At 53.5% G+C, this 24,873-nt stretch overlaps 11 protein-coding genes across 11 annotated transcripts; 5 read left to right on the forward strand and 6 right to left on the reverse strand.

The window, feature by feature from the left end:
* Positions 1 to 293: 293 nt before the first annotated feature.
* On the forward strand, positions 294 to 1,673 carry M436DRAFT_43407 (uncharacterized protein; the record flags this gene model as incomplete). Its single annotated transcript, XM_013572934.1, has 1 exon — positions 294 to 1,673. The coding sequence occupies one exon, from the start codon at positions 294 to 296 to the stop codon at positions 1,671 to 1,673; it is 1,380 nt and encodes a 459-aa protein (XP_013428388.1).
* Positions 1,674 to 1,866: 193 nt separating this feature from the next.
* Positions 1,867 to 2,947, reverse strand: M436DRAFT_44110 (uncharacterized protein; the record flags this gene model as incomplete). The annotated part of the gene is made up of 2 exons (XM_013573077.1): positions 1,867 to 2,849; positions 2,902 to 2,947. 2 exons carry the CDS (start codon positions 2,945 to 2,947, stop codon positions 1,867 to 1,869), a joined length of 1,029 nt encoding a protein of 342 aa, XP_013428531.1.
* Positions 2,948 to 3,225: 278 nt separating this feature from the next.
* Positions 3,226 to 4,289, forward strand: M436DRAFT_62925 (ribosomal protein S2; the record flags this gene model as incomplete). The annotated part of the gene is made up of 3 exons (XM_013573212.1): positions 3,226 to 3,297; positions 3,349 to 3,446; positions 3,542 to 4,289. 3 exons carry the CDS (start codon positions 3,226 to 3,228, stop codon positions 4,287 to 4,289), a joined length of 918 nt encoding a protein of 305 aa, XP_013428666.1.
* A 588-nt stretch (positions 4,290 to 4,877) lies between these two features.
* M436DRAFT_44429 (AROM pentafunctional protein, ARO1) lies at positions 4,878 to 9,726 on the forward strand (the record flags this gene model as incomplete). Its single annotated transcript, XM_013573137.1, has 2 exons — positions 4,878 to 9,599; positions 9,655 to 9,726. The coding sequence occupies 2 exons, from the start codon at positions 4,878 to 4,880 to the stop codon at positions 9,724 to 9,726; spliced, it is 4,794 nt and encodes a 1,597-aa protein (XP_013428591.1).
* Positions 9,727 to 10,469: 743 nt separating this feature from the next.
* On the reverse strand, positions 10,470 to 11,662 carry M436DRAFT_71965 (lactoylglutathione lyase-like protein; the record flags this gene model as incomplete). Its single annotated transcript, XM_013573282.1, has 5 exons — positions 10,470 to 10,534; positions 10,588 to 10,710; positions 10,773 to 11,315; positions 11,368 to 11,542; positions 11,609 to 11,662. 5 exons carry the CDS (start codon positions 11,660 to 11,662, stop codon positions 10,470 to 10,472), a joined length of 960 nt encoding a protein of 319 aa, XP_013428736.1.
* A 651-nt stretch (positions 11,663 to 12,313) lies between these two features.
* On the reverse strand, positions 12,314 to 12,604 carry M436DRAFT_44107 (uncharacterized protein; the record flags this gene model as incomplete). The annotated part of the gene is made up of 1 exon (XM_013573075.1): positions 12,314 to 12,604. One exon carries the CDS (start codon positions 12,602 to 12,604, stop codon positions 12,314 to 12,316), a length of 291 nt encoding a protein of 96 aa, XP_013428529.1.
* Positions 12,605 to 13,056: 452 nt separating this feature from the next.
* On the reverse strand, positions 13,057 to 13,707 carry M436DRAFT_44326 (uncharacterized protein; the record flags this gene model as incomplete). The annotated part of the gene is made up of 2 exons (XM_013573117.1): positions 13,057 to 13,588; positions 13,637 to 13,707. 2 exons carry the CDS (start codon positions 13,705 to 13,707, stop codon positions 13,057 to 13,059), a joined length of 603 nt encoding a protein of 200 aa, XP_013428571.1.
* A 280-nt stretch (positions 13,708 to 13,987) lies between these two features.
* M436DRAFT_71968 (uncharacterized protein) lies at positions 13,988 to 15,093 on the forward strand (the record flags this gene model as incomplete). The annotated part of the gene is made up of 3 exons (XM_013573283.1): positions 13,988 to 13,994; positions 14,324 to 14,361; positions 14,446 to 15,093. The coding sequence occupies 3 exons, from the start codon at positions 13,988 to 13,990 to the stop codon at positions 15,091 to 15,093; spliced, it is 693 nt and encodes a 230-aa protein (XP_013428737.1).
* Positions 15,094 to 15,277: 184 nt separating this feature from the next.
* On the reverse strand, positions 15,278 to 16,721 carry M436DRAFT_80976 (thiamine diphosphate-binding protein; the record flags this gene model as incomplete). The annotated part of the gene is made up of 6 exons (XM_013573363.1): positions 15,278 to 15,315; positions 15,372 to 15,396; positions 15,447 to 15,981; positions 16,031 to 16,037; positions 16,090 to 16,352; positions 16,408 to 16,721. The coding sequence occupies 6 exons, from the start codon at positions 16,719 to 16,721 to the stop codon at positions 15,278 to 15,280; spliced, it is 1,182 nt and encodes a 393-aa protein (XP_013428817.1).
* A 433-nt stretch (positions 16,722 to 17,154) lies between these two features.
* Positions 17,155 to 19,643, reverse strand: M436DRAFT_43880 (DUF21-domain-containing protein; the record flags this gene model as incomplete). The annotated part of the gene is made up of 4 exons (XM_013573019.1): positions 17,155 to 17,461; positions 17,621 to 18,430; positions 18,480 to 19,149; positions 19,196 to 19,643. The coding sequence occupies 4 exons, from the start codon at positions 19,641 to 19,643 to the stop codon at positions 17,155 to 17,157; spliced, it is 2,235 nt and encodes a 744-aa protein (XP_013428473.1).
* Positions 19,644 to 22,888: 3,245 nt separating this feature from the next.
* On the forward strand, positions 22,889 to 24,671 carry M436DRAFT_80978 (DUF1752-domain-containing protein; the record flags this gene model as incomplete). Its single annotated transcript, XM_013573364.1, has 2 exons — positions 22,889 to 22,988; positions 23,044 to 24,671. 2 exons carry the CDS (start codon positions 22,889 to 22,891, stop codon positions 24,669 to 24,671), a joined length of 1,728 nt encoding a protein of 575 aa, XP_013428818.1.
* Between the last annotated feature and the right edge of the window lie 202 nt (positions 24,672 to 24,873).

A 24,873-nucleotide genomic window follows, 5' to 3' on the forward strand; every position in this document is an offset into this window, starting at 1 on the left:
CGGTCTCTATTCAGACTGGTCAACTCAGCTTCCACCGCTGACTGCCTGATCGCTTCTAGGGCTACTCATATCGTTGAACGTTCTTGGAAAGATAGATAGCGGTACAAGTACACGCGAGGCCGTTGGTATCGGGAAGGTCAACAGAAACAGCCGGCCAGCCAGTCGGTCCCGACTCGGCCATTGTTCCCGACCGACGTCCACCTCCGCTCCTTGTCAACAGACTCGCCGGTGTGTCCGCTTGTCCATAGCACTCTTGCTCGGCTCTTTGGCTGCTTGTCAAGGCTGTAGACATCATGGCGGCAGCAGTCTCTCCTCGGCCCTCGACTGCTTTCGACCTGCGCAATACAGTTCCTTACACGATCCGCATAGCCCGACAGCTACCGTCATGTTCTAGTATACAGTACAATCATAAGCCGGATCTCTCAGATCCTGACAATGCCGAGTCGTCGATTTCACATGCCTCCGAGGGCGACCGAGTCACGCTATCCTTGAAAGACGGTGCCGACGAATACAAGTATACCGGCACACGCCACCATGATGACGATGAATACCTTCTGTTGCTCGACGAGGAAAGTAAAGACTTTGTGCTAGAAAAGCTCGCTTCATCGTACGCTCTGAATTTGACTCGTGCTCCCTGGGAGTCGAGCTCCAGAGTCCTGGCCGATCGATATCCCCAGCTGCGATCCACCGAGGATGAGGAGCATGCAGAAGACTTTGACAAAGCAGACGACCACGAAGGCGGCGTGTCACTGGATCCAGCTGATGCAGATGCCTCCAACCCTTTCGACTTTAGACACTACCTGGATGTTGAAGACTCGCCCAGTCCCCATCTTCCTCCGGTCAGGGCTGCACCGGCAGCTACGCCGGCAGCCTCCCAAACCTCCACAAGAACAAACACGCCAATCGCCAAGTCGATACGCAAACAAACCTTTGCATTCGCTCCGCAGACGGCCAAACTACCACCGAAACCCCGAGCGAGGCCAGCACCCGCCGAAGTCGAACGAATCCCCACGGATGCGACGCGCTCGCCATCTCCGGAAACACAGTCGCATCGTAAGACACAAGCTCAAGTACCAGCTGTTCGTCTGGACCGTCGTGCTTCGACACGGGTGGCATTGCCCTCCAAGCCTCCGCCAAAGAAGAGGGAACCAGAAGAGCTTTCGCTCGACGATGACGATGATGATAACGGGGATCTGATTCTCGAGGGCGATGAACCGGAGCACCAGTCATACCATTCCAACAACTCAAAGTCAAGTCTGGGCCTAGGCTTCACGAACGGGTTGGGTGAAGGTCCTCGCAGTTTGCGAAGCGCGGCAAGTAGTCCAGCTGCTAGTCACATCAATTCGCCAGCTCCGCAACGACCAAGTCCACTTGCCGAGCACCAGGAAACAAATTACGACGAGGACGAACTTGTCATGGATCCAGACGAGGAGACCAACGAATACGATCAGGTTGAGAGTGATGCGGATGAGGACGATGATGTGGACGCTTTGCAGCTACCCAGCCCTGCGCAGACGCATCAACCGAGCATCAGCGGGCCAACTGTTAGTGGTGACGACGACTACGATCTCGAAAAGCAAATGTTGCTCGAATTAGAAGGAGGCCTGGATGACTATGCTGCGTCTGGACAACAAGGAGGGGCAGACAGCGATGAAGAGAGCGAAGAAGAATAAGGCAAGCAAGCCTTGCAGCCTGTGAAGAACGAGGTTCATCCATGCAATGGTGCATAATAACGTAAGAAACCCGGCTCGTCCGGCAGCAGTACTTCTGCATTGATGAAAGGAAGTTGGATATACAGGAACAGAGTAATTTTACAGATACCCCCATTTGTCATAGATTTTTGAGTTATGCACGATCATCCGTTCTTTATCGTAGACTGATTTCACCCTTCCAAGTCCCCTCTGTCAGGCCGAGTGTCTCAATCAGGTGTTGCCATCTTGGACCACCTCTCTCCTTTCGTCTGAGGTATTGGAGAAGCTTCTGTCTCTTGTGGACCAGGACGGTCAGGTTGCGCTTGTTGATCTTGTCAGGTCTTCCTCTGCTTTCCAGAAAATCGGCGAGAGTCTTGATCTTGGCCGTTAAAATGGCGATTTGAACTTCGCTACTGCCTGTGTCGGGACCCGCACGCTCAACCTTTTGCGTGTTGGCGCTGGGGTTCTTGAGAAGAATGGACTCGGCGACCGGAGGCTTGGGAGGCAACTTCTTGTCGGTCTGGTGGCGGCCAAAGGCGTCGACGCAGCGCTGGATGTTGACACGAAGACGGTCTTTAGACGAGCCGTTGGACAGTGAAACGATGCGATTTAGGGCCTCGGTGGCCGTGGCGTGCTTCTGCTTGCGCTCTTGGTCATACTGTTGGCGTTCCTGTTCCCTGCGCTGTTTCTCCTCCGGATCGTTGGTCTCGTAGAAGTCTTGGTCGGCGACGGGTGCATTCAGCTTTTCACTGCGAAGAGAAGCGTCCTTGATTTCTCGTTGAGTGAGGAAGAAGTTCTTGTATTCTTCAGACTGGGCGTTGGGGCCAGGAGGGGATTGTTTCGGCGATGCTGATTCGTTGCGAGTGGCAGCATGGGTATCGTTGGAAGAAGCGGGAGTAGGTGTTGAAGGGATGGCCGTCTCGAACGACTGAACAAAGGCAGTGGGGATTCCTCGCACGGGATCACCAAGGGCTGATGAGCGCTCCTTCTCGAGGACCTCCTGGCGCGAGATGTTGGCGGCTTTACGGGCGCGTGCCTGTGCTAGGGCATATGGATCGCGGTGTCTTCTCTTCTGCTGGACAGTCGAGGCCTGGTCTACGGGCGTCGAGGCGAAAGTTCGACAGATGTGCGTTGAGGGGGATACTGTGGAGCCATGTCCTGCAATGGGTGGTTAGCTTTTGCACTTGGTGTTCTCAAACGTGTAACATACCACTCAGAGCTCTCAGGCCTGGCAGTAGAGGAACGCGTGGCGGCATGATTGTATGTTTTGCTACCGAGTATACCTCGGATTGCTCTCGAAATTTGGAAATGCCGTCGGAGCGCGACAGTTGCCTTGGCACTCCGCCGCTGTTCTGGGACCAAGTTCAGAAAGGGCGACCCTGGCGCCAGCTTGAGAACGCCGGCTAATTCGCGGCGAGACGGTCCCCGCGCACAGCCGCAGCCAAAATTGAGCTCTGGCGCGACTTCCTTTTTGCAGTGTTGCGCCTTCCCTCTCCCTTCACCAGCACCCGTCGACAACTCTATACCGGTCAAGATGTCTCCCACCAACACCCCCGCCGCCATGGCTGCCACCAGCCAGGACATTGAGATGCTCCTCGCTGCTCAGGTTCGTGCGACTGCGCACTTCGTCAACTTCTTTGACTAATGTGGTCAACAGTGCCACATCGGTTCCAAGAACCTCCAGGTCCACATGGAGCCTTACCTCTGGAAGACCCGCCCCGACGGTGTCAACGTCATCAACATTGGCAAGACCTGGTGCGTTCGCTGATGCCGCTGTCGAGAAGCGCGCAACCCGCAACTTTTCGCAGCCTCGAAATTTCGAAACTTGTCTGACCTGGATGCGCCTTTAGGGAGAAGATCGTCCTTGCTGCCCGCATCATCGTCGCCATTGACAACCCCGCCGACATTTGCGTTATCTCTGCCCGTCCCTATGGTCAGCGTGCCGTCCTGAAGTTCGCCGCCCACACCGGTGCCTCTGCCATTGCTGGTCGTTTCACCCCCGGTAACTTCACCAACTACATCACCCGTTCGTTCAAGGAGCCCCGCCTCATCATCACCACCGACCCCCGCACCGATGCCCAGGCCATCAAGGAGGCTTCGTACGTCAACATCCCCGTCATCTCGCTCTGCGACTCCGACTCGCCCACCGAGTACGTCGATGTTGCCATCCCCACCAACAACAAGGGTCGTCACGCCATCGGTCTCGTCTGGTGGATGCTCGCCCGTGAGGTCCTCCGTCTCCGTGGCACTCTCCCCAGCCGTGAGGCCGAGTGGGATGTCATGACTGACTTGTACTTCTACCGCGACCCCGAAGCCGAGGAGAACAAGGACTCTGCCAACCAGGACGAGGCCAAGGTTGCCGGTGTCGACGAGGCCGGCCCTGCCGCCGTCGAGAGCGGATTCGCCAACGACTGGGAGGTTAGCGGCGCCAACGCCGGTGCCTTCGCTGCCGCCTCTGGCACCGCTGGTGCTGCCGCCAACTCCAGCTGGGATGCTGAGGGTGCTGACTGGGCCGCCTCGAGCGCTCCCGTCCAGACCGGCAACGAGGGTTGGGCCTCTGAGACCAACGCCGAGACCGCCCCCGAGACCACCTGGTAAATGTCACATTATCGAGGGGGGGCGAGAGCCGGTATGAAGAAACAAAAGTCGATACAACAAAATGGGGGATTACAATAAGTCCGACTACGAAAGTTCAAAAAGTCCATTTGCTGCTGCTGCTCGGCGTTCCACTTCACACCGTCGCGATTCTTGCTCTACTCTAGATCAAAGAGAACGGCGCTTATGAGGGAAAGATATCCACTGGCCTTGCTGCCAGTGGGGGAAAGCCCTGTGCTGTCTCGAAGGGATGTACTTGAACGTTGCCCTATCTAAGTAGACATTGCCACTATATGTTCGCCTGTTCCTCGAGTGCCTGTTTGCGTGTGACTGTGATTGTGCAAAGCCGAGTTGATGTTTCGAATTCCAGATGATGCATTGTAGGAAATAGTCTTAACCGTGTGCCGTTGGTCCCGATGTCGGGAGATGTGCGTCCAGAAATTTGGGACATTTCTTGTGGGGAGGAATTGGGGCGTGCTCATCATGGTCAGTCCAGACGCGCTTTGAGTCACCGTCTAGTTGACCTGACATTCCCGCTCAGTCCGACCTTGTTGAGCTCCGTTGCTGTCGCCGTGAGCCCATTCGTCCACCATGTCGGACAGCTCAAGTGCAAGCGAGCCCACACGGGTCTCGATCCTGGGCAAGGAATCCATCATCATTGACTACGGACTCTGGAAGAACTTCGTTGTACCCGACCTGCTGGAGAACGTATCCTCGGGCACCTACATCCTCATCACTGATACCAACATTGGCGCCCTCTACACACCCACTTTCGAGGCCGCCTTCAACGAACACACCTCGAAGCTTGACAATGCGCCGCGACTTCTTACCTACCAGGTTGCGCCCGGCGAGAGCTCCAAGAGCAGATCGACAAAGGCCGCCGTCGAAGACTGGATGCTCTCGCAGGGTGTCACCAGAGACAGCGTTGTCATCGCCCTGGGCGGAGGTGTCATCGGCGACATGATTGGCTTCGTTGCCGCTACATACATGCGCGGTGTGCGTTTCGTTCAGGTTCCCACCACCCTTCTGGCCATGGTCGACTCTTCCATCGGTGGCAAGACTGCCATTGATACTCCTCTGGGCAAGAACCTGGTCGGTGCTTTCTGGCAGCCTCAACGCATCTACATCGACCTCCAATTCCTCGAGACTCTTCCTAAGAGAGAGGTCATCAACGGTATGGCAGAAGTTGTCAAGACTGCTGCTTTCTGGGACGAGGCAGAATTCGCTACTCTAGAGGAGAACGCCGACGAGATCATGAAGGTTCTGGACGACAAGACCAAGAAGGGCCAAGGCAGATTCACAGAGATCGCCCATATCTTGAAGCGCATTGTCCTTGGTTCTGCTCGCATCAAGGCTGAGGTCGTTTCTGCTGATGAAAGAGAGGGTGGCCTACGCAACATCTTGAACTTTGGTCACTCGATCGGCCACGCCATCGAGGCCATCTTGACTCCTCAGATTCTGCACGGCGAGTGTGTCGCTATTGGAATGGTCAAGGAAGCCGAACTGGCTCGTCACTTGGGCGTTCTTGCTCCTGGTGCTGTCGCTCGTCTGTCCAAGTGCATCTCGAGCTACGGCTTGCCCACTTCGCTCGAAGACAAGGTTGTTCGCAGAAGAACCGCCAACAAACACTGTCCTGTCGACCGTCTGATCTCCATCATGGCTGTTGATAAGAAGAACGCAGGTGGCCAGAAGAAGATTGTCCTTCTTTCCGCTATTGGCAAGACCTATGAACCAAAGGCTAGCACTGTGGCTGACAAGGATATCCGTATCATTCTTTCTCCCAGCGTGCTCGTCCATCCTGGCGTCGACAGTTCTCTCAACATCTCCTGCAAGCCTCCAGGCTCAAAGAGTATCTCCAACCGCGTGCTGCTCCTTGCTGCTCTCGGCTCTGGGCCCTGCCGTATTACCAACCTGCTACACTCTGATGATACTCAGGTCATGCTTACAGCTATCAACAAGCTCGGTGGAGCAACTTACTCGTGGGAAGACAAAGGTCGCGTCCTTGTACTCAATGGAAATGGTGGTGAGCTCAAGGCCAGCTCCGACGAGCTCTACCTGGGCAATGCCGGCACTGCCTCTCGCTTCTTGACTACTGCCGTTTCCCTCGCTAAGCCGTCTTCTGTCAATCACACCATCCTGACCGGTAATGCTCGTATGCAGGAAAGACCTCAAGGTCCCCTTGTCGATGCTCTTCGCTCCAACGGTGTCGAGATCGAGTACATCGGCAAGCCTGGAAGCCGCAGTCTTCCTCTTCGTATCGCCGCTGCTGGTGGTTTCGAGGGTGGCGTCATTGAGCTTACTGCCAAGGTGTCTTCGCAATATGTTTCATCTATCTTGATGTGCGCTCCTTACGCCAAAAACCCTGTGACTCTCCGTCTCGTCGGTGATAAGGTCATCTCCCAACCTTACATCGACATGACGATTGCCATGATGGCTCAATTTGGTGTTCAAGTCGAGAGATCTAACACTGAAGCCAACGTCTACCACGTTCCTCGCAGGGCATACACCAACCCTGCTGAATACGAGGTCGAGAGTGATGCCAGTTCTGCAACTTATCCTCTTGCAATGGCCGCCATTTCTGGCACTACATGCACAGTTCCTAACATCGGCTCAAGCTCTCTTCAGGGCGACGCACGCTTTGCTGTAGAGGTACTACGACCAATGGGGTGCAAGGTCAAACAGACTGCCACTTCTACCACAGTCACTGGCCCTCCCGTAGGCGAACTCAAGCCATTGCCCGAAGTCGACATGGAAACCATGACCGATGCTTTCCTTACCGCTTCTGTACTCGCTGCAGTTGCCAAGCCTAATGCAAACGGCGCTACTACCCGCATCTTGGGTATCGCCAATCAGCGTGTCAAGGAGTGCAATCGTATCAAGGCCATGAAAGATGAACTCGCCAAGTTCGGTGTTACATGCAGGGAGCTCGATGACGGTATCGAGATTGATGGTCGCGGCTTCGACCTACAAGAAGCACAGGGTGGCGTCCACTGTTACGACGATCATAGAGTCGCCATGAGTTTCTCCGTGCTCTCCACCATGGCTGCCAAGCCCACTCTTGTTTTGGAAAGAGAGTGTGTCGGGAAGACTTGGCCTGGGTGGTGGGACCAATTGTCTTTGCTCTTCAAGGTCAAGCTGGAAGGTGTTGAACCAAAGTCATCACACTCTGCTGGTCACTCAGTCTCCTCGAGTAACCAGAAATCAATCTTTATCATTGGAATGAGGGGTGCTGGCAAGACCACTACGGGCGGCTGGGCTTCTCGTCTCCTCGACTGGCCTCTGATTGATCTCGATACAGAGTTGGAGCGAACTGCTGGCATGACTATCCCCAACATTATCAAGGAAAAGGGCTGGGAGGGCTTCCGCGAGCTTGAACTTTCCCTCCTCAAGACTGTGATGAAAGAGAAGCCTACTGGCTACATCTTTGCTACAGGCGGTGGTATCGTCGAAGCAGCCGAGGCTCGTGACATTCTTACATCCTATCATAAGAACGGCGGCAACGTGCTCTTGGTGACTAGAGATATCAACCTTGTCATGAACTTCTTGCAGATCGACAAGACACGTCCAGCTTACGTCGAAGACATGATGGGCGTGTGGCTCCGCAGAAAACCTTGGTACGAGGAGTGCAGTAACTTCCACTACCACAGTCAGACAGTTGAGTCGATGGACGGTGCCAAAGCCAAGAACACAATCGAAGACTTCGGCAGCTTCTTGAGACTACTCACTAACCGTGAGTGTGCTTTGGAGCGCCTAAAGAGGAAGAAGGAGTCATTCTTCGTCTCGCTGACCATCCCGACGGTTGCTCCATTCTTGTCTCGCCTCAATGAGATCTCATTCGGAGTTGATGTTATCGAATTCCGTGCGGACCTCTTGCAAGATCCATCTACAACTGACGGACGCCCGAGCCCCGAGTTCCTTGTCGAGCAGCTTGCCGCTTTGCGATCAGGCAGCTCTTTGCCCGTCGTCTTCACTCTCCGTACAAAGGCCCAGAGCGGACGCTTCCCTGACGGTGCTGACGAAGAGGCAATCAAGCTCTACCGAGTCGCACTTCGTATGGGCTGCGACTTTGTCGATGTAGAATTGACCTCATCGCCGGAGCTCAAGGAGTTTGTCATTTTGAACAAGCGTAACAGCAAAATCATCGCATCTCATCATGACCCCGCTGGCAAGCTCTCATGGGCTACCGGTGGCAGTGCATGGATGCCGCACTACAACGCTGCGCTGGAATATGGAGACATCATCAAGATTGTTGGTACCGCAAAGTCTTTGGAGGACAACTTTGCGCTTGCAGAGTTCAAGGCTTGGGCAGCAAAGACTCACCCCGAGATTCCGCTCATCGCCCTCAACATGGGCGAGCACGGTAAGCTCAGCCGTATCACGAACCGCTTCATGACTCCGGTCTCATCTCCTGCACTGCCTGTTGTGGCTGCTCCTGGCCAGCTTTCAGCCGCGGACATCCGTCGCGGTCTTAGCCTGATCGGCGAGATTGAACCTAAGAAGTTCTTTCTGTTCGGTTCGCCTATTTCTCAGAGCCGAAGCCCTGCCCTTCACAATGCTCTCTTTGCACAGTCGGGACTTCCGCACGAGTATGGCTTGTTCGAGACTACCGAGGCAAAAGACATTGAGAAGACCATCCGCGCCCCTAACTTTGGTGGTGGCAGTGTGACGATTCCGCTCAAGCTGGATGTCATGGGGTTGCTTGACCACGTCGACCCAGCCGCCAAGGTCATCGGTGCCGTCAACACCATTGTACCTACCCAGACTGATGACGACAAGACTATCTTGACTGGCTACAACACAGACTGGCAGGGCATGACTATCGCCTTGCAGTTCGCTGGAGCTGAAGGTAACAACGGTGTGCTGAAAGAGGCAGCCATGGTCGTTGGAGGTGGTGGTACTGCACGCGCCGCCATCTATGCCTTGCACAAGATGGGTTACAGCCCGGTCTACCTGGTCGGCCGTAACACGACCAAGCTACAGACTTTGGCTGATTCCTTTGACGCATCCTTCAATATCGAGGTCCTGAGCGACACTGAGCAAGTTTCCAAGCTGTCAGTCGACAGACACCCAGTTGTAGCCATCGGCACCATCCCCGGCGATTCACCAATCGATCCTGCAATGCGCGAGACTCTGTGCTCGTTGTTCGAGGCCGGCAACAACCCTCGCGATATCCCTGGTCCCGATGACAGAGCCAAGGTCCTTCTTGAGATGGCCTACAAGCCGCGCGTGACATCGCTGATGCAACTCGCTGACAACAGCGGTTGGAAGACTGTCCCCGGCCTCGAGGCTCTGGTTGGACAGGGCGTCCACCAGGTAAGCATTTTTACTATCATGTACCCATCACATTTGCTGACATCTCAAATCACAGTTCAAACACTGGACTGACATCACTCCTCTGCACGACTTCTCCAGAAAGGCTGTACTTGGTGATGAGGCATAAGGGGACGAATTGTTGAAAGAAGACGATTCTGAAAAAAGCATCATGACTGAGTAGTTTTGACCAAATTCTGAATAAAAAAAGTGTTTTCTTCTTGCTCTTGTTGAGGCCACATGATACGAATTATTCATTTGCTGGTGGCATCGAACGTCCTGATATCTTGACGCTTTTGGGTGTGGCTGGTGGGATGACCCTGATATAACCTTTTACATCTCCTCTACCTTTTCAACCAAGGCTTGCCGCTCAATTTACCTCTTGACAGAGTCTTTCCGGAACAATTGACGATTGCTGCATCTTTTTTAAGTGACTGTGACCCGAATTGGCGTCGGTATCGTGTAATTTTGGTAACAGCAGCATGTTACGTGCTTTTCAATGGGCAAAAATCCACAATTGCCTGCTCCTTTTTGTCAAGACACTTGTTCAAAGCTTCCCAACTAGGTTCTGTGGTGATATGGCTTTGCGATATCATAGGATATACATAGAGGAAAGACAGAGAAGCCAGGCGGGAGCATGCGATGACATGTCGAGACAAGAGCTTGATGACAGGGTCACACTTCTGAGATGGCCGACAGCTAGACGCGCGAATCGTAGACGGTAGAAAATGGAGCCAGACCAATATTCGATAAAGAGGATATATGTAGATTGCAAACAGTCATGTTGTTCATGTATCTACGTTATACCAAGATGGATTGTCATCTATGTGGTTCCAATAGCGCTTGTCCAATTATGCCAATTCGATCAACGATTTACCAGTTGGCTCTGTTCTTGAGCTTCTCGTTTTGAATGACCTCAATCCAGTAGTTGTCGGGGTCTAGAACCAAGTCAGAGATAGAGAACATACAGCACGTTCGGTCCGTTGCTTACCGAGGATGAAGGCAACATTCTTCATTCTGCCATCTGTCAAACGCTTCTTCCATGAAACATTCATGTCCTCGAAGCGTTTGCAGGCTGCGTCCAAGTCGTCGACTGAGACGCAGGTGTGACCGACTGGAGTGGAGTAGGTCAGCACAGATCATACATCAAGGTTGGAGCAAAGGCAGAATACATACATCCTTGTGGCTCGTCGTTACCGTTGTGGTACTTGACGCTGTCGTCGTTCTCAGAGCCGTGGTTGTGCGTCAATTCGAGAATACCCTCGCGGTCAGCGATAGGGTTGACACCGTTTGCAGATTGTTCGGGAGCCTTGGGGCCGTAGCTGAGGAAGTAAAGAGTGAAACCAGCCTCCTTTTGTTCCGAAGTACGCTGTAGGGTCATGCCCATGACGTCCTGGTAGAACTTGAGAGACTTCTCAGCATCCTTGACTCTGATCATGGTGTGGTTCATGCGGTATGTGTCTACATCCGACTTCTTGCCCTCGGTCTCGCTGACGGGGTTCTGGGAGATGATTTCGACCCAGTAGCTATCGGGGTCGAGGGCGAAAGCGATGGAACGCATGCGACCGTCCTCGAGGCGCTTTTGGAAAGAGTAGCCAGCGTCAGAAATACGCTTGCAGGCGTCCTGGATGTTGTCGACGCTGATGCAGACATGGCCAAATCCGCGGTTCTCCTTGCCGTTGCCGTTGTTGACTGTGTAGTTGTCGTCCTTTTCGGTACCTGCTGTGGTGTTAGTCGAGTTGTCTAGTGGTGTGCAACGGGGCGAACTCGCCGTAATTGTGAGTCAATTCGATGAGGCCTTCACGGTCTGACCAGTGCTTGCCGTGGGAAACCGACTTGGGGTTGTCGTAGGCCATAAAGTAGAGATCAAAGTTGGCATCGGGATTCTCGAGCTTGTTGATCAACTTCATGCCGAGAAGCTCGTAGAACTTCTGGGATCGCTGAGGCTGTACATGGAGTTCTGTCAGGTCAAGCAAAGGCAATGGTCAAGCTGGTGGGAGATGGGTGCTTACGTCCTTGACCCGGAGCATGGTGTGGTTGAACTTGTAAGTCGAAGTGTCTGACATGGCGGCGGCGAGTGTACGGAACGATGTAAAGGACCTTCTGCTGAGGAATGGTTGAACAATTGGTTTGAACATGACTTTTGTCGACAAAGAGCGAACTGCTGGGAAGAGCCAATGACGCACTGCAAATACCCCGCACATCCTTAGTAATAGCCAACCATGCTGTGGACAAATCGTCGCCATGCGCTTTCGACCAAGGGACGGCACAAGACATGAGGCACAGATTGAGTGGACGGCTGAGCATGCATGCATTCAGATATTTTAGACGTCATGAAAATCCTCGAGTGCTGTCTTTGGAGCTACTACTATGCGTGTATGCCAATGCTAGACCAGACTAGACTGAGACAGCTATGATCGTCTTGAGACACCATGTATGACTACGAGCTGTACTTCTGACCCTCGCTGCCTTTGGTAGGGCTGCCGCTACCGCTGCTTCGGGACCTGTCGCTGGGGCTGCTGCTCGAGTTGGCAGCAGAGCCCTCGGCTCCTCCCTCGGTTGGACTTCTGGGCTTGCTGACTTCCTGGTTTGCAGGACTGACGTTCAGAGGGTTTGATGCCTGTCCAAGCTTGCGAGTGGTTAGCTTCTGTCGCCATGTGCCCTGTTGCCGACTGCCTCTCTCCTCCAACACAGCAGGGGAGTCAATGGTAGAGGCGTCAAGTTCTTACCTCTTGAGATTCGCGGCCGGCCGAGTCGTGTTGCTCCTCGGGAGATGTCTTGTTGGGATCAAAGGCCGTCTTCTCGACGCGAGCAGCCTCGTCGTCGGACCCGCTCTTGCTGTACTCGTTGGGCTCGGGCTTGAGCGAGTCCTTGTCTTGGGTGTCCTTGCGTGCTTGGAGCTGGTATGTGTACGACAATGGTCTGCTGATGACTCTTGCGACGGGGCGCTGGCTGAGCATGTGAGGCTGCTGGGCCAAGAGGCGGCGGCTGAGAGGTCCAGCGATCATGTTTGCTTGTGGATCGGATCTGTGTCTGGGCTTGATAGAAAGGTCGGCGTGAATTGGAGTGAAAGAGTAGAGAGAATCAAAGTCAGGTCGTGCTTGATCTGTTGCTCAGCTCGGCCTTGACGTGCTTGTTTTAAAAACGTCACTGGGGTAGAAACGTCGTCATGATTGGGGGTTTTGCACAAATTTTGTGAATAAATTATGCTTGTTCGTCTCTTCCTTCCAATATCAATCTCGTTATGCCGCCTCCCTACTGTATGAACTAGAACTCGCTGAAACGCTTACACTGCCAGAATTGTAATGGACAAGATTGAGCATCCCCCCCCCCCCCCCCATGGTCGCTCAGCCTCAGGCGAACGATATCAAGCATGGAGGAACCGCCCCTAGAAAAACTTGTTGGTTGGGTCATCTGGCATCTACGTACAATATTAGCTGCACTGCAGCATCGCTTTGTGTTATTCGCAACATACCTCGAACCCAGATAGTTCGCGCTTTATCGTCTCGGCCATGATTTCCGTTTTCCTACGCTGAATGTGCAGGACACTGAGGCGTTGTGTGCTACTAACTGTCGTCGATGCTTTTGATCCAACAGATGTTCCGAGCATAGTATCGGTGCGGTCAGACACACTCGAGTCCTCGGATGGATATCGCGAATCTCCGGGCGCTTCTGCTGTCACTTTGAGCTCGCGTTTCCTTCCCGGCGGCACTCCACCTTCGAGCACCAAAAGCAACTTGGGCTGCAGATACCTGACAATCAGGTTCCGGTGGTCGAATTCAACAGTCAATGTCTCTAATGCATCAGGTCGAACCACGCGTTTCGAGGGTTCGTTAGGGCCACCTTGTGTATACTGCGGTTCAAATCGTTCGTTGTCTTTGCGTTCCAGATGCTCTTTCCAGGATATTGATACCAGAGCGACTTGGTCGCGTAGTTCCTTCATGTTTGCAGGCAGAGTGTATGCCATCAACGATCCGTTTGGCGTCATGATACTGTCCGAAGTAAGCGCGTGCCTTGGTTGGAAATGAAGGGACACTCACAACCACCGCACGAAGAGCTTGTTGTCGACGTTCTCGGTCAAGAGTTTGTTGAGGGCCCGTACATTCAACATGATGGCGATTCAGCCAACTCCTATGAGTCTATGTCCACAATGTCAGCACCTCATACACAGCGAAACAGTTTCGGCTATCCAGTCCATATCACAAGTGGGTCACGAACGGCTGATATGCTCGCGCAGGGGGTGGACTAGAGAAGATGTCTGGGATAATTGGGACTGAATGATCAATTGTCCAGAGGCATTGGGATAGTAATAAGTATGATTTTCCAAGTATGGAATAACTCGTACCTCTTCAAACTGTGGTGTTTCCGGGATGAGGATTGTGGAGGGCTCGATGGATGGTAGACGACGTTAGGTTGAGTGGTAGGCAAATATTGACGGGTAAATGAGCACAAATTATCAGGCGCATGTCAAAGCCAGTCTGTAAAAACAAGGCTAGAGAGTGAGAGAGGATTCTGATAAGTTGGTTAGATAACGAGTGTGGCAGGCAGACAGGCCGCAGATAGATATCGATACGGACCCGGAGCCGGACCCCGGCCGTGCGCGCCTCGTCGATGCTGTGTATTGGAGCGAGAAGGAGCGGCGTCCGTCGCAAGTCTCGCAAGCCACTCGAGCTAATTACTCCTACCTTCGTCCTGAACAAACGAAATACAAAGTCGCAAAATGGCAGACTTGACGTGCACGCTTGCCGGAAGTACAGGCTTGGTTGTGAGTGCTGTCCGATGTCGACAATCACGAGCAGACTAGACAGTACACGGTCATTTACGAAGAGCTGCTAAACTGTCATCCAAGGGCGGCAACATCTACTCAATCCTGTCGTCGCACCCTTCAGTCTCGAGTCTCTACGCATACGCTCGCAAAGACCTCCCCGCCACCTCTGCCAAAGTCCACCCACTCGTCTCGTCCGATTCGTCGACCTGGGCCTCGCTCTACCCCAAGGCTTCGTCAATCTTCTTTTCCGCTCTCGGAACCACTCGTGGTGCTGCCGGTGGTGTAGCAAATCAGCGCAAGATCGACTATGATTTGAACTTAGAGCTCGCCAAAGCAGCAAAGGAACACGGTGCTACAACATGTGTTATTGTCTCCTCGGGCGGCGCCAACCCTACCAGCATGCTCGCATACCCAAAGATGAAGGGCGAATTGGAGGAGGCTGTCAAGCAGCTTGGCTTTGAACACACCGTCATCCTACGTCCGGGTTTGATTGTTGGTCAGAGAGAAGACTCGAGACCTCCCGAGTTCGCTTTCCGTAAGATTGCCACATGGGCTGGTATGGTCAGTGATTCACTCAAAGACTTCTGGGCACAAGACGCGGATGTTATTGCCAAAGCTGCCGTATCTGCTGCCTTGCAATGTCACGATGGCAAGGTGCAGCAGAAAGTCTGGATGCTCAATCAAAGCGACATTGTGCGCCTGGGCAAAACCGAATGGAACAGCACCTGAACACCTAATCACCTCTCGCGTCATGGAATCAGGAGGCGTGGAAGCAGTTGAACAGCACTGAGTTGATGATGGTGCAGCTATACCTAACACCCAATATGCTTTTCTTCTACGCTCCGATGCATGCCTTTGCGCCAGTACAGAACCCTTCCATCTCCTGTTCATGAGATCCAAAGGACTGAACCATCTAATAGTCTAGCGTTGTTTTGATGGCGTCGTAAATACCTGGTTTCTCTCGTTAGCTGCATAGTATCATACTGCACCTCACAGCATCCACTTACGTGTCACATCTGGAATATTGAATCGCTATAGCAGTTAGCGTCGTTCGTCACAGAAGGAAGCGTTGATTGGCATACCTCATATATGAGACCCATATGTGTGCTCCATCCGCAGACTCGAGCAACTGGGGCTTCTAGGTTCAGGAAGCATGTCTCTTGTATAGTTGCTGCCACTTCGGCACCAACTCCGGAGTTGGTCATACTCTCGTGAACCACAATGGCCTTTCCGGTCCGCTTGACGCTCTCGATGATCGTAGGTCGGTCCCAGGGGTAGATGGTCCGAAGATCGATGAGCTCAATCTGGCAACCAAAGTCTGCTTCAGCCTTCTCGATGGCATTCGCGCAGGTGTATAACGGGGTGCCGTAGCTGATGATGGTGATGTCCTTGCCCGGCTTGACAATCTCTGCTTTGCTCAGAGGGATCTCGTAGGCCTCGGCAGGTACGTATTCCACTGCTGCACGGTAGAGAATCTTTGGCTCCATGAACACAACAGGATCGTTGCTCGCAATGGCAGCGAGGAGGAGACCTTTGGCTTGCGCGGGTCCTCGAGGCATAACTACACGCAAGCCGGGTATGTGTGTGAAAAGTGACTCTGGAGACTGAGAATGGTACCTGCAGTTGTCAGTATACTCAATAGCATATCCAGCACGAAATCGCTTACAATGCACCTATGACTTGGTTAGCCCATTACACAACTTACTGATGGTTGACTTGACTTACCATGTCCAACACCTCCGCAAGGCATGCGAACGACTAGACCTCCACAGCTCTGTCCCTTTGCGTTCACACCAGCTCTGAATCTAGCTTTTGCCGCTTCGTTGACCAACTGGTCAAACGCAGGGTATACGTAGTCGGCGAACTGGACTTCGGCAACAGGTCGCATTCCTTCAAAAGCCGCTCCAATGGCAAATCCAACAATGCCTTGTTCGGTCAAGGGTGTGTTGAATACTCTGTCATCGCCAAACTCGGAGGCCAAGTTCATACTGTGACATGATTAGCCAGATGTACGATCTCTTGTGCAGTGACATGATCCGGTACCTGCAGCGGAACACTCCACCAAAAGCCACATCTTCGCCAAAGAGCAAGACTCGTGGATCCGTTCGAAGCGCATGTGAAAGAGCCGAGTTGATGGCTTGGAACAGATTCAGTCGCGTTGCAGTGCCATTTCTCGCATCGGAGGATAGTTCAGTGCTGGCTAACGCAGCTCTCGAGTTGTGATGGAGCAGAGAGGTCGCCTCGAAATCCGTTGGAGTGTTCAGTCGTGCGTTGGGTGACAGAGTAGAGTACAGACGCGATCTCTGGCACTTGAAGATAGATACCCAGCCGGATCGTGTTGCTGTTCTTGTTGACATCCTTGATTCGATTAATAGAGATGGAGAACATTATTGCCATCAAGGTACCTAGGTGGGTATGCAAGCCTCCCTGTGAATGCGGGGTATAACACCACGCGCCCTATGAGATGTTTTCTACCGTCGACCCTCGGTAATATCATCGCAAAGGTTCATGATAACACTTTTGGTGAAGATCCTCACAGCCGTGACTGTTGTGAGGACGAATAGTGCTGCTGTACCTACTTCAAGGGGCGTCTCCACCAGTCTCACACCGTGCACGCATCTTGAACAACAACATGAGTATTAACCACGTATCTCCTATTAACCACAGATATAAACTTTGAAACTACTAGGTACGAGTACACCTGTAAGACAAATATATTCAAACGCCGCTATGCTTGGAGGATCAGTGGCAAGGAAACAAGGAAACACACAACCACCTCTTCATCAACTTTTAACGATCACCTTGACTCAACAAAGGAGTGCTGTCGCCGCTACGACTCTTGACAGAGTCGCCCTTGTTGCGGAACTTCTTGCCTCCTCGCTTCTTCTTCTTCTTTTTCTTGGTTCCCTTTGAATCGTCGTGACCTGCATCATCGTTGCCAGCGTCATCTTGATCATCATCATGGCCGTTCTTGTCGTTCGCGCCGTCATTCGCGTCAGCGCCTTTCTGGTCATCTCCATCGGATGAGCTGTTGGCCTCCAGAACCACCTTCTTCATGCCGTTCATATCGACGATGTTCTCGGTGATGCTGCCGGATCTTACAGCACGACGAGATTTGAAACCCGGTCGATCTTCCATTTCTCCCAAGGTAGAGTGAGATGATCCCGAACCTCTTCTGTCACGAGAAATGGGGCGGGAAGTACTTCCTTGCACGACCAGCTTCTGAGGCAAGTCGGGTTGTTCTTGTTCGGAAGACTCGTGAGTGCCGTTTCGCTGCTCGCCTTGCTGGTCATTTTGCTGCTCGCTTTGCTGCTTCTGATCGCGTGCGTTGTTCTCTTTAGCTTCGAGCTTTGCTGCGGTGTGATTATCAGCAAAGGCAGATGCCTCTTTGGCAGTCATAGGCTTGGATGAAGACATGTCATGCTCAGCCTGCACCTCGGATTCTTCGTGAATAGAAGGGTCCCTGGAGCCAGGAGAGATTGAACCATATCCATGGGCGACTTGGGCGACAGCGTGTGCTCCGTCTTGAGCTTCAAGAGCAGCCGAGCCAATGAGGCCGGCACCAATGCCACCTTCAGGCCTGGACGAGCCGCCGTTAACGACTGTCTGAGGAGTGACTGCTTGGCTAGACTCGACATCCTGTGTCGAGACAGAAGGGGGCACACGGTTTTCAGGGATGGTTCCAACTCCAGGCTTGATCTTCACAGAAGTGTACTTGGTGGCCTTTGGACGACTTGCAACGTTGCTTGGACCGAGATGTTTCAGGTGTTGGCGTAGGTCGGCGGTGTTGGATCGGAGGGGCAATGGACGGTTCTTGTCGCTGCTCGTACTACTACGTCTGCGCAAGAGAAGAGTAGCCTCGCGGGAGCCAGTCAGCGAAGATTTGCGGCTCTGGCTAGTTGAGGGCCCAAGCAGATGTGTACGCTCGTCGACGTCGGTATCGTCGTCGGTGGCAGGGGTATCTACAACGGTGTTGCCCTTGGTATATCTAGTGCGGGGAGCCGGTGCGATGCGTCTTATCGCCTTGTGCACATCGACAAAGACATCAGACTCATCAATGATTTCCCTGAGTCACGTCAGCGGGTGGCAGCGGTGAAGCAAAGGATGATACTCACTCTCCGATAAGCTCTTCGATAACGTCTTCCAGAGTGACGACACCGAGGGCACCTTTGTCCTGGCCGGGGAAGTCTGAGACAAGAACCATATGGGACTTGCCCTCTTGGAAGAAGTTGACAATATCCAAACAGCTGGTCTCGGGCTTGGTCTCGGGAAGTGTAGCAAGAGCAAAGTCGCGAACGCGCAGGCTATCTTCAGGGTCATATGTGATGAGAATCTTGACGAGCAGCATGCCGATGAAGTTACGGGTGTTGTCGGGTGCGTAGATGGGGATTCTGGAGTAGCCTTGAGACAAAATTGTGTCCATCATCTTCTCGTCTAGCACCGTGTCAGCCGACATGGTGAAGACATCACCCATGGGGGTCATGATGTCGCCGACGGGCTTGTCCTTGAGGTCGAGAACGGCACTGATGATGGTAACTTCGTCTTCGTTGAGGCGGTCGGACGTGGTGCCCAGGGTCTTGTGAAGAGTGACGAGCGTCTTGAGGCCTGCCTTTTTGTAAACGGTTCCGTGGTCCTCGCCCAGCAGCCAGTCCAGGAGTTTGGCAGTGGGCCAGGCCACTGGAGCCATGATCCACATGAGACCGAGAACAAGAGGTGACATGGCAGCGCCGATGGGAAGACCGAAGCGGACACAGATGGATTGAGGCACGACCTCGCCGAAGATGACTGAGACTTGTTAGTGTCTATGTGCACAGAGCAGGGGGGTGCATACCAATCAGGACGGTACTGCTCAGCACAGCAGGCCAGCCACCTCCCAGCGAGCGATCCAGCACAATGGGCAGAGTTTCGTTGGTGATGACGTTGCTGAGCAGCAGTGTGACGAGGACCCAATGCTTGCCCTTCTTCAAGAGGCGCAAGACTCTGGCAGCACTCTTCTTCTCACTTCCCTCGCCAGAGGTAGCGATAACCTGCAGGTAGATTTCGTCCTGGCCCATGAGGGCAATCGTCAGACCGGCAAAGACTCCACCCAAGAGCACAAGGGCAATGGCGACACCCAGATAGACCCATAGCTGAGGATCCTCGGGCGACTTGGGCTCGGGCTCTTCGCGTCTGTAGATGGGCGAGTCGGATTTCGAAAACAGCGGAGCAGCGTACGACAGAGGCAGGTTGATGAGCGAGACTCCGAGAAGCTTGATGATTGACAGAGCAGCCGGGGTCATGACACCTGCGCGCCGGGGCGCCGCAGCTGTCGGTATGCCATGCCTCAGAGACATGGAGAGCTGCTTGTGGATGGCACGAGAGCAGGTGCTGTTGCGTGTGCCGCAACGAGTCCTTTCGTGCACGCAGAAAGACGTGCGACAGTGCGCGATTTCTCTTTGCCAAGCAATGCGCTTCGACCACGATCATGACGATGCCTGTTGCTGCACGAGTCAGGGTCCTAGACAACCGCCTGTCAAACAAGCCGCATCACAACAACCAAACAGCCCCATACCACCTCTTGTCGCTTTCCACATGCCGCCTTGATGCTCTACGCGATCGAGTGGCACGAGCGTGGTGGTAGCATGGCTTCCGCGCGATGCTGCTCATCCAGAATCATCCCCTGGGTGCTCTGTCTGCTCAACGCTGATTGATCCCGTGAGGAACCAGCACGCAAGCTCCAGACACCTAAAAGTCGTAGACATACGAGGGCCACGGCTTCACCAACCTTTCTTGAGCCCGTATTGCTCGATGCAGTTTGTTCCCCGGTGTCGCGACTGGTCCCTGTTCCGCCATGCTTGACGATGCGCATGCAGACTCGAGAGACAATCTTAACGTCCTGTACTCATCGACCAGCTTTTTACATTTGAACTGGTCAAGGGCATGCATGACAGGCGCCGTCACCAAGTGGAGAATCCATGCCGCCGAAGAAATCAAAAACTCATCAGCAGACAGCTGGCTCGTGTGAGTGTCTACAAGGCCAATTCAATCCGTGACATGTTAGAAGACCAACGCATACCTGGCTTGCCAACAGGGTGCTTGGTACGACCATGTTGAACTCGCTTCGACACCCCACGCTTCAATTCCAGGCACGGGTCATCTGCTTGTCATATAAAGTACAAGTACCGCCTGCAGCACTGCTACCGTTCCTAGCAACGAACAGTATGGGATCCTCACCCCAGAAACCCTAGTTGGTTATCGTTTATCAGCGCGTGGGACGATTTGCCTTACGCGCGTGACCGGTAGGCGGTGCACTAGTGGCGCTGTTCTCACACTTCCGAATCGGCTATAGACGGCAGATTTGCCTGCCTCAGCCTAAAGCCTCTGGAGATCCGTGTAATATCGTCCGTCGGCTCATAAACAATATGCCAGCTGAGTGTGTATCGTTCAAAGACAAATCAATCACGCGAAGAATGAGAAGCAAACGCCCCAGAGTTGCATCGTTCGAGGGGGTCGTTCGGCGGAACGTGATGAGTCTTCGGGCCCGAATAGCGGCCCGAGTCTGGTCCTATCGGAAGATTGGCCGATCTTGCCCTTTGTGCCCTATCCCGCAGCACGGTGGCGGTTGTCAGTTTTGAAGCCTGTTCGAGACAGCCGTCTTCAAAAGCGCACGGGTTCAGGAGGTTGTGTCCATATATTGACAAACGTACAGAGACAGGAAGAGCCTAGAGTTCACACTGTAAGCATAGCATTTGAGAGACACACGGTTCAGCTCGCAAAGTTGAGCTGCTGACCATCAAAAGTACGGGGGTTACCCCTCATACGGAGTCATTCCGACTCATACCCGTCTTGTACAGCCAAGCGAAGGGTCCGAAGACTGTATAAACGTTAAATCGGAACTTCCAGCAGGTCTCTCAAGTACCTGTCCGGTCAAGAGGAATGCGGCGTTCTTGCCATCAGCAATCGCAAATTGAAAATCTCATGGGCTTTCGACACCCCGGGTTTTGCAAGGTCTGACAAGCATTTTCTTCAAAGCCAGTGTACCCACACACCCGGAAGAGTCATGAGGAGGCATCGCGGAGCAGACCGGGTCACATGTCTGTTTGACATGTGGTCAACCGACCCTCTAAGATTGATCTGGCTGTTGTGTGGTCTAGTCGAATGATTATGCAATTATCCATGCGTCCGCCAATACAAACAACGTCTAGGTCTCCAGTCTATAGTGATAGATAGAGAGAGAGGTCCATGAGATGGTCTGGCCTAGGGAGTAGACGAGTCAAGGCAAACTTTGGATCAAACAGGTGGAGCCGGATGTTCGCTTGGCCCCTTTGATTCTTTCAGAGAAAGGCCGTACGGCGTAATAGTTACAGACCGCCGCGAAGGCACCGGTAAAGAACAGACTTTTCTGGCCTTCAAAACCTTGCTTCAGTTTTCGTGGGCCCGCTCTTACCAAAGGCCAAACCTAGTAAGCTTGACCATGAGGTCGAAGTAGGAGTCACAGCCACGGGCGCAACACGTGGATTGTTTTGTGGCCCCTAACGGCGCCTTTCAGATCTGCGACGTACCAACAACAGTCTTATCGACTGTCGATACCAACAAGGGACAAGCAAAGTCGCACCTAACAGTTGAATTTAGAGGTTGGAGCCAAGAGCTTCGTAGAGGAGCTTGTGTGCTGTGAGCGAGCGAGAGCGAGATCTGACTGTGCAGGTCACCAACAATGGACCTTGAGTCATGTACAATAGTAGAAGTAAGGGTCCCTCGATGCAGCACATGTCCTATCGACCAAGCTGCATGCAAGACCCCCCTAAAATGGCGACCGGGTCGTTCTTGGTTCTGGAAGATGCCTAGCAAGGCCAATACTTCTAGCGCATGATGAGGAGACGGGTTTGGATAGGGAAACGAACGGTGTAACAAAGAAGAGGCGGCGTGACCAGCCAACGCACGGTGTGGACGAGACAAAGCCAGAAGCAGGCAGTCAATCGGCCAGCAAATTGGTCATCAGTCAGAACCCCAGAGTGTAGCATTTGTCGAGCAATGGTCTGTCTGGAGGACGCGATCCCGAACAGGCATGCCGGTACAAGATTCCGAACGAACCGAGGCGTAGGTTGTTTTTTTGCGAGGGCCCGAAGTGCCACCTTGCGGGTTAGCTCAGCGCCAGGTGATCTAGCGGGAGCCACGAAAAGAAGAGTGTTTCTTGACGACGAAAGCACGGGAGATTGGTTAAGTAAGTCGGCCTCCCACCTTTTGTGCCCTTCGTCGTCCCCAGAGAACGCGCCCACGTAACCAGATACACACACCCCGCACCACTGGAACAGATCCAATTACCCCTTCCCAGGTCGCCGTCGCTCTTTACTCTTGCCTCGACACTGCTCTAGATGCTGCCACAGAAATCGACTGCGTTCCTCGTCAACCCGGCTCATCCCACTTCCGGAGAAATCGTCCGCAAACAGAGCGCGCCCCCAAGAGCCTCCACACTCTTGCATATACCTTACCTTCTCGCCCTCTCTTCAGTCCGCCCAGCAGCAGTCGCTGCCTTCTGATTCACATCATGCCTTTCCGACCCCAACATTCGTTAGTCATGATTGACGTCGACAAAATGCACACCATCGACACCCGTTCCGTCGAGGACCTCTTTGGAATGTGGTCAGGTACTATTGCAACCATTTCCTCACCTTCCTGTCGATTGTTGCTGATGTCTTACAGTATTCAACAAAATTTCCGATGCCATGGAGGACGGCAAGCGGTTAGAAAATCTCAGCTGGCGTCTATGGAATCGCGAGACATTCGTATGTTCCCGCATGCCGCGCGCGCGGAAAAACATTCCTCTGCCCGCCCTGTCGAGCAGCGTGTCGTCGTCGGACGAGTCGGACGAAGAAGACGTGTCGTCATTGCTGCCTTCGCCCGTTGTAAGGCCCGAATTGAGAAGGAGCGAGTCTTCGGAGCATCGCAGTCGCGGCCGCCAACAAAACCACATCACGCCCATCGACCTCGAGAAGATGGTCATCTCCATCAAGGAGAAGAAGAGTCTCGAGCCGCTATCAGCATTATCTATGCCTTCGCCGTCTATGCCGAGTCCGCCGTCTTCCGACCACCGCCAAACCCCTATCGCCACGAAATCCGCTACACCTGCCTCGGCACTTGCACCCACACCTGCACCCGCACCTGTACCTGCATCAGTCCTTGAACACCCTGTCGCCACTCCTATTCCTACCATCGCCGCGCCTGGCCACCTGGAATCGTCTACTTCTACCGTCAGCAGCACCGACTCACAGGCAATCGCATCATCTCAAAGTTCATCTACCGAGATGAGCACCCACAACATCGTACGAGGCTTCAGACCCGAGGTGCCTTCATCCTACCGCTCGCAGACAAACCTCGCCGCAACTCAACCGACGCCCATCCTCAAGACATCGCCTCAGTATCGCCCGGACCGCCTCAATCGACCCAAAAAGGGTGCGACCTTTACCCTCGGCGCCTCCTCCGGCGAAGAAGAGAGCTCTCTTGACAGCCACATGGGACGCAGTGTTGGCTCGCTATCGACTGGCCTGCCGCAGCCGCCGAAGAAGCACGCCTCGTTCAGGGATATCATCCAAGACCGAGCCATTACCGATAGCCCTGTATTCGAAGAGTCTGACGACGAGGACGATGACGATGCCTTCGAGAGTGTGATCGAGGAGGACGAAGATTCGTCCGACTGGGAGGATGATGACATCGGCGAGAGTGGAAACTCCTCAGCCGACGAAAACAAGAGCATGTTCCGTCGGGTCGACTCGCAGCCAAACCTGACCTCACGTCGCTCCATGCTGACCACCATGATGCACGAACCGGATCGCGCTCGCGCGATGGCAAGCGCTGCATCGCGCTCTACCCCTGCTCTTCGTCGTTCGCGCGGTGCTTCTCCCAGCGGACCCTCTGCTACCCCGTCACCCCATCGTCGGGAAATCGAACGTGCGGGTCCGGATTACACCTTGCATCCCTCCCAACTCTCTCAACATGCCCAAGAGGCTTCCGAATCTTCGCAACCACGCCCCATAATCATGACCACCTCCAACACACACCAACCTGCTCTCTCGCCACGAACCACCAGACGAAACATGCTATCAACCGAACTAACAGAGTCGCTGCGTAAGAACCTTCTCTGGGAGCGCCAGCACAAGAGCTCCAACAATCTAGCTGCCATGAAGCGCAGACACACCTCTCACGACATTAAGAATCTCAAACAGCACCCTGAGCCACAAACGGTCATGTCGGTCAAGGACAACGACAAGAAGAAGTTCTCTAACGAATACTTCAACCAGGGGCTCCAGGAATATCATGCCAAAGGCTGGTAAATCCGTCACCTACTGTTCACGCTCTACTTGATTTCATTCCTGCTACTGCATTTTAGCGACATGCATTGCTTTTATTCCTTCTTCTTTTATGCATCAGCGAGCAGGCATCGTGTGGGTGTTTGGATTCTGTTTTTCTACGCGCTCACGGAAGTATCATTTGGCAATTGCCAACAGAAAAGAATTGTTTTTCGATACGGATGTG

This window comes from Aureobasidium namibiae (assembly GCF_000721765.1).
Source record: "Aureobasidium namibiae CBS 147.97 unplaced genomic scaffold scaffold_6, whole genome shotgun sequence".
Classification (NCBI taxonomy): domain Eukaryota; kingdom Fungi; phylum Ascomycota; class Dothideomycetes; order Dothideales; family Saccotheciaceae; genus Aureobasidium; species Aureobasidium namibiae.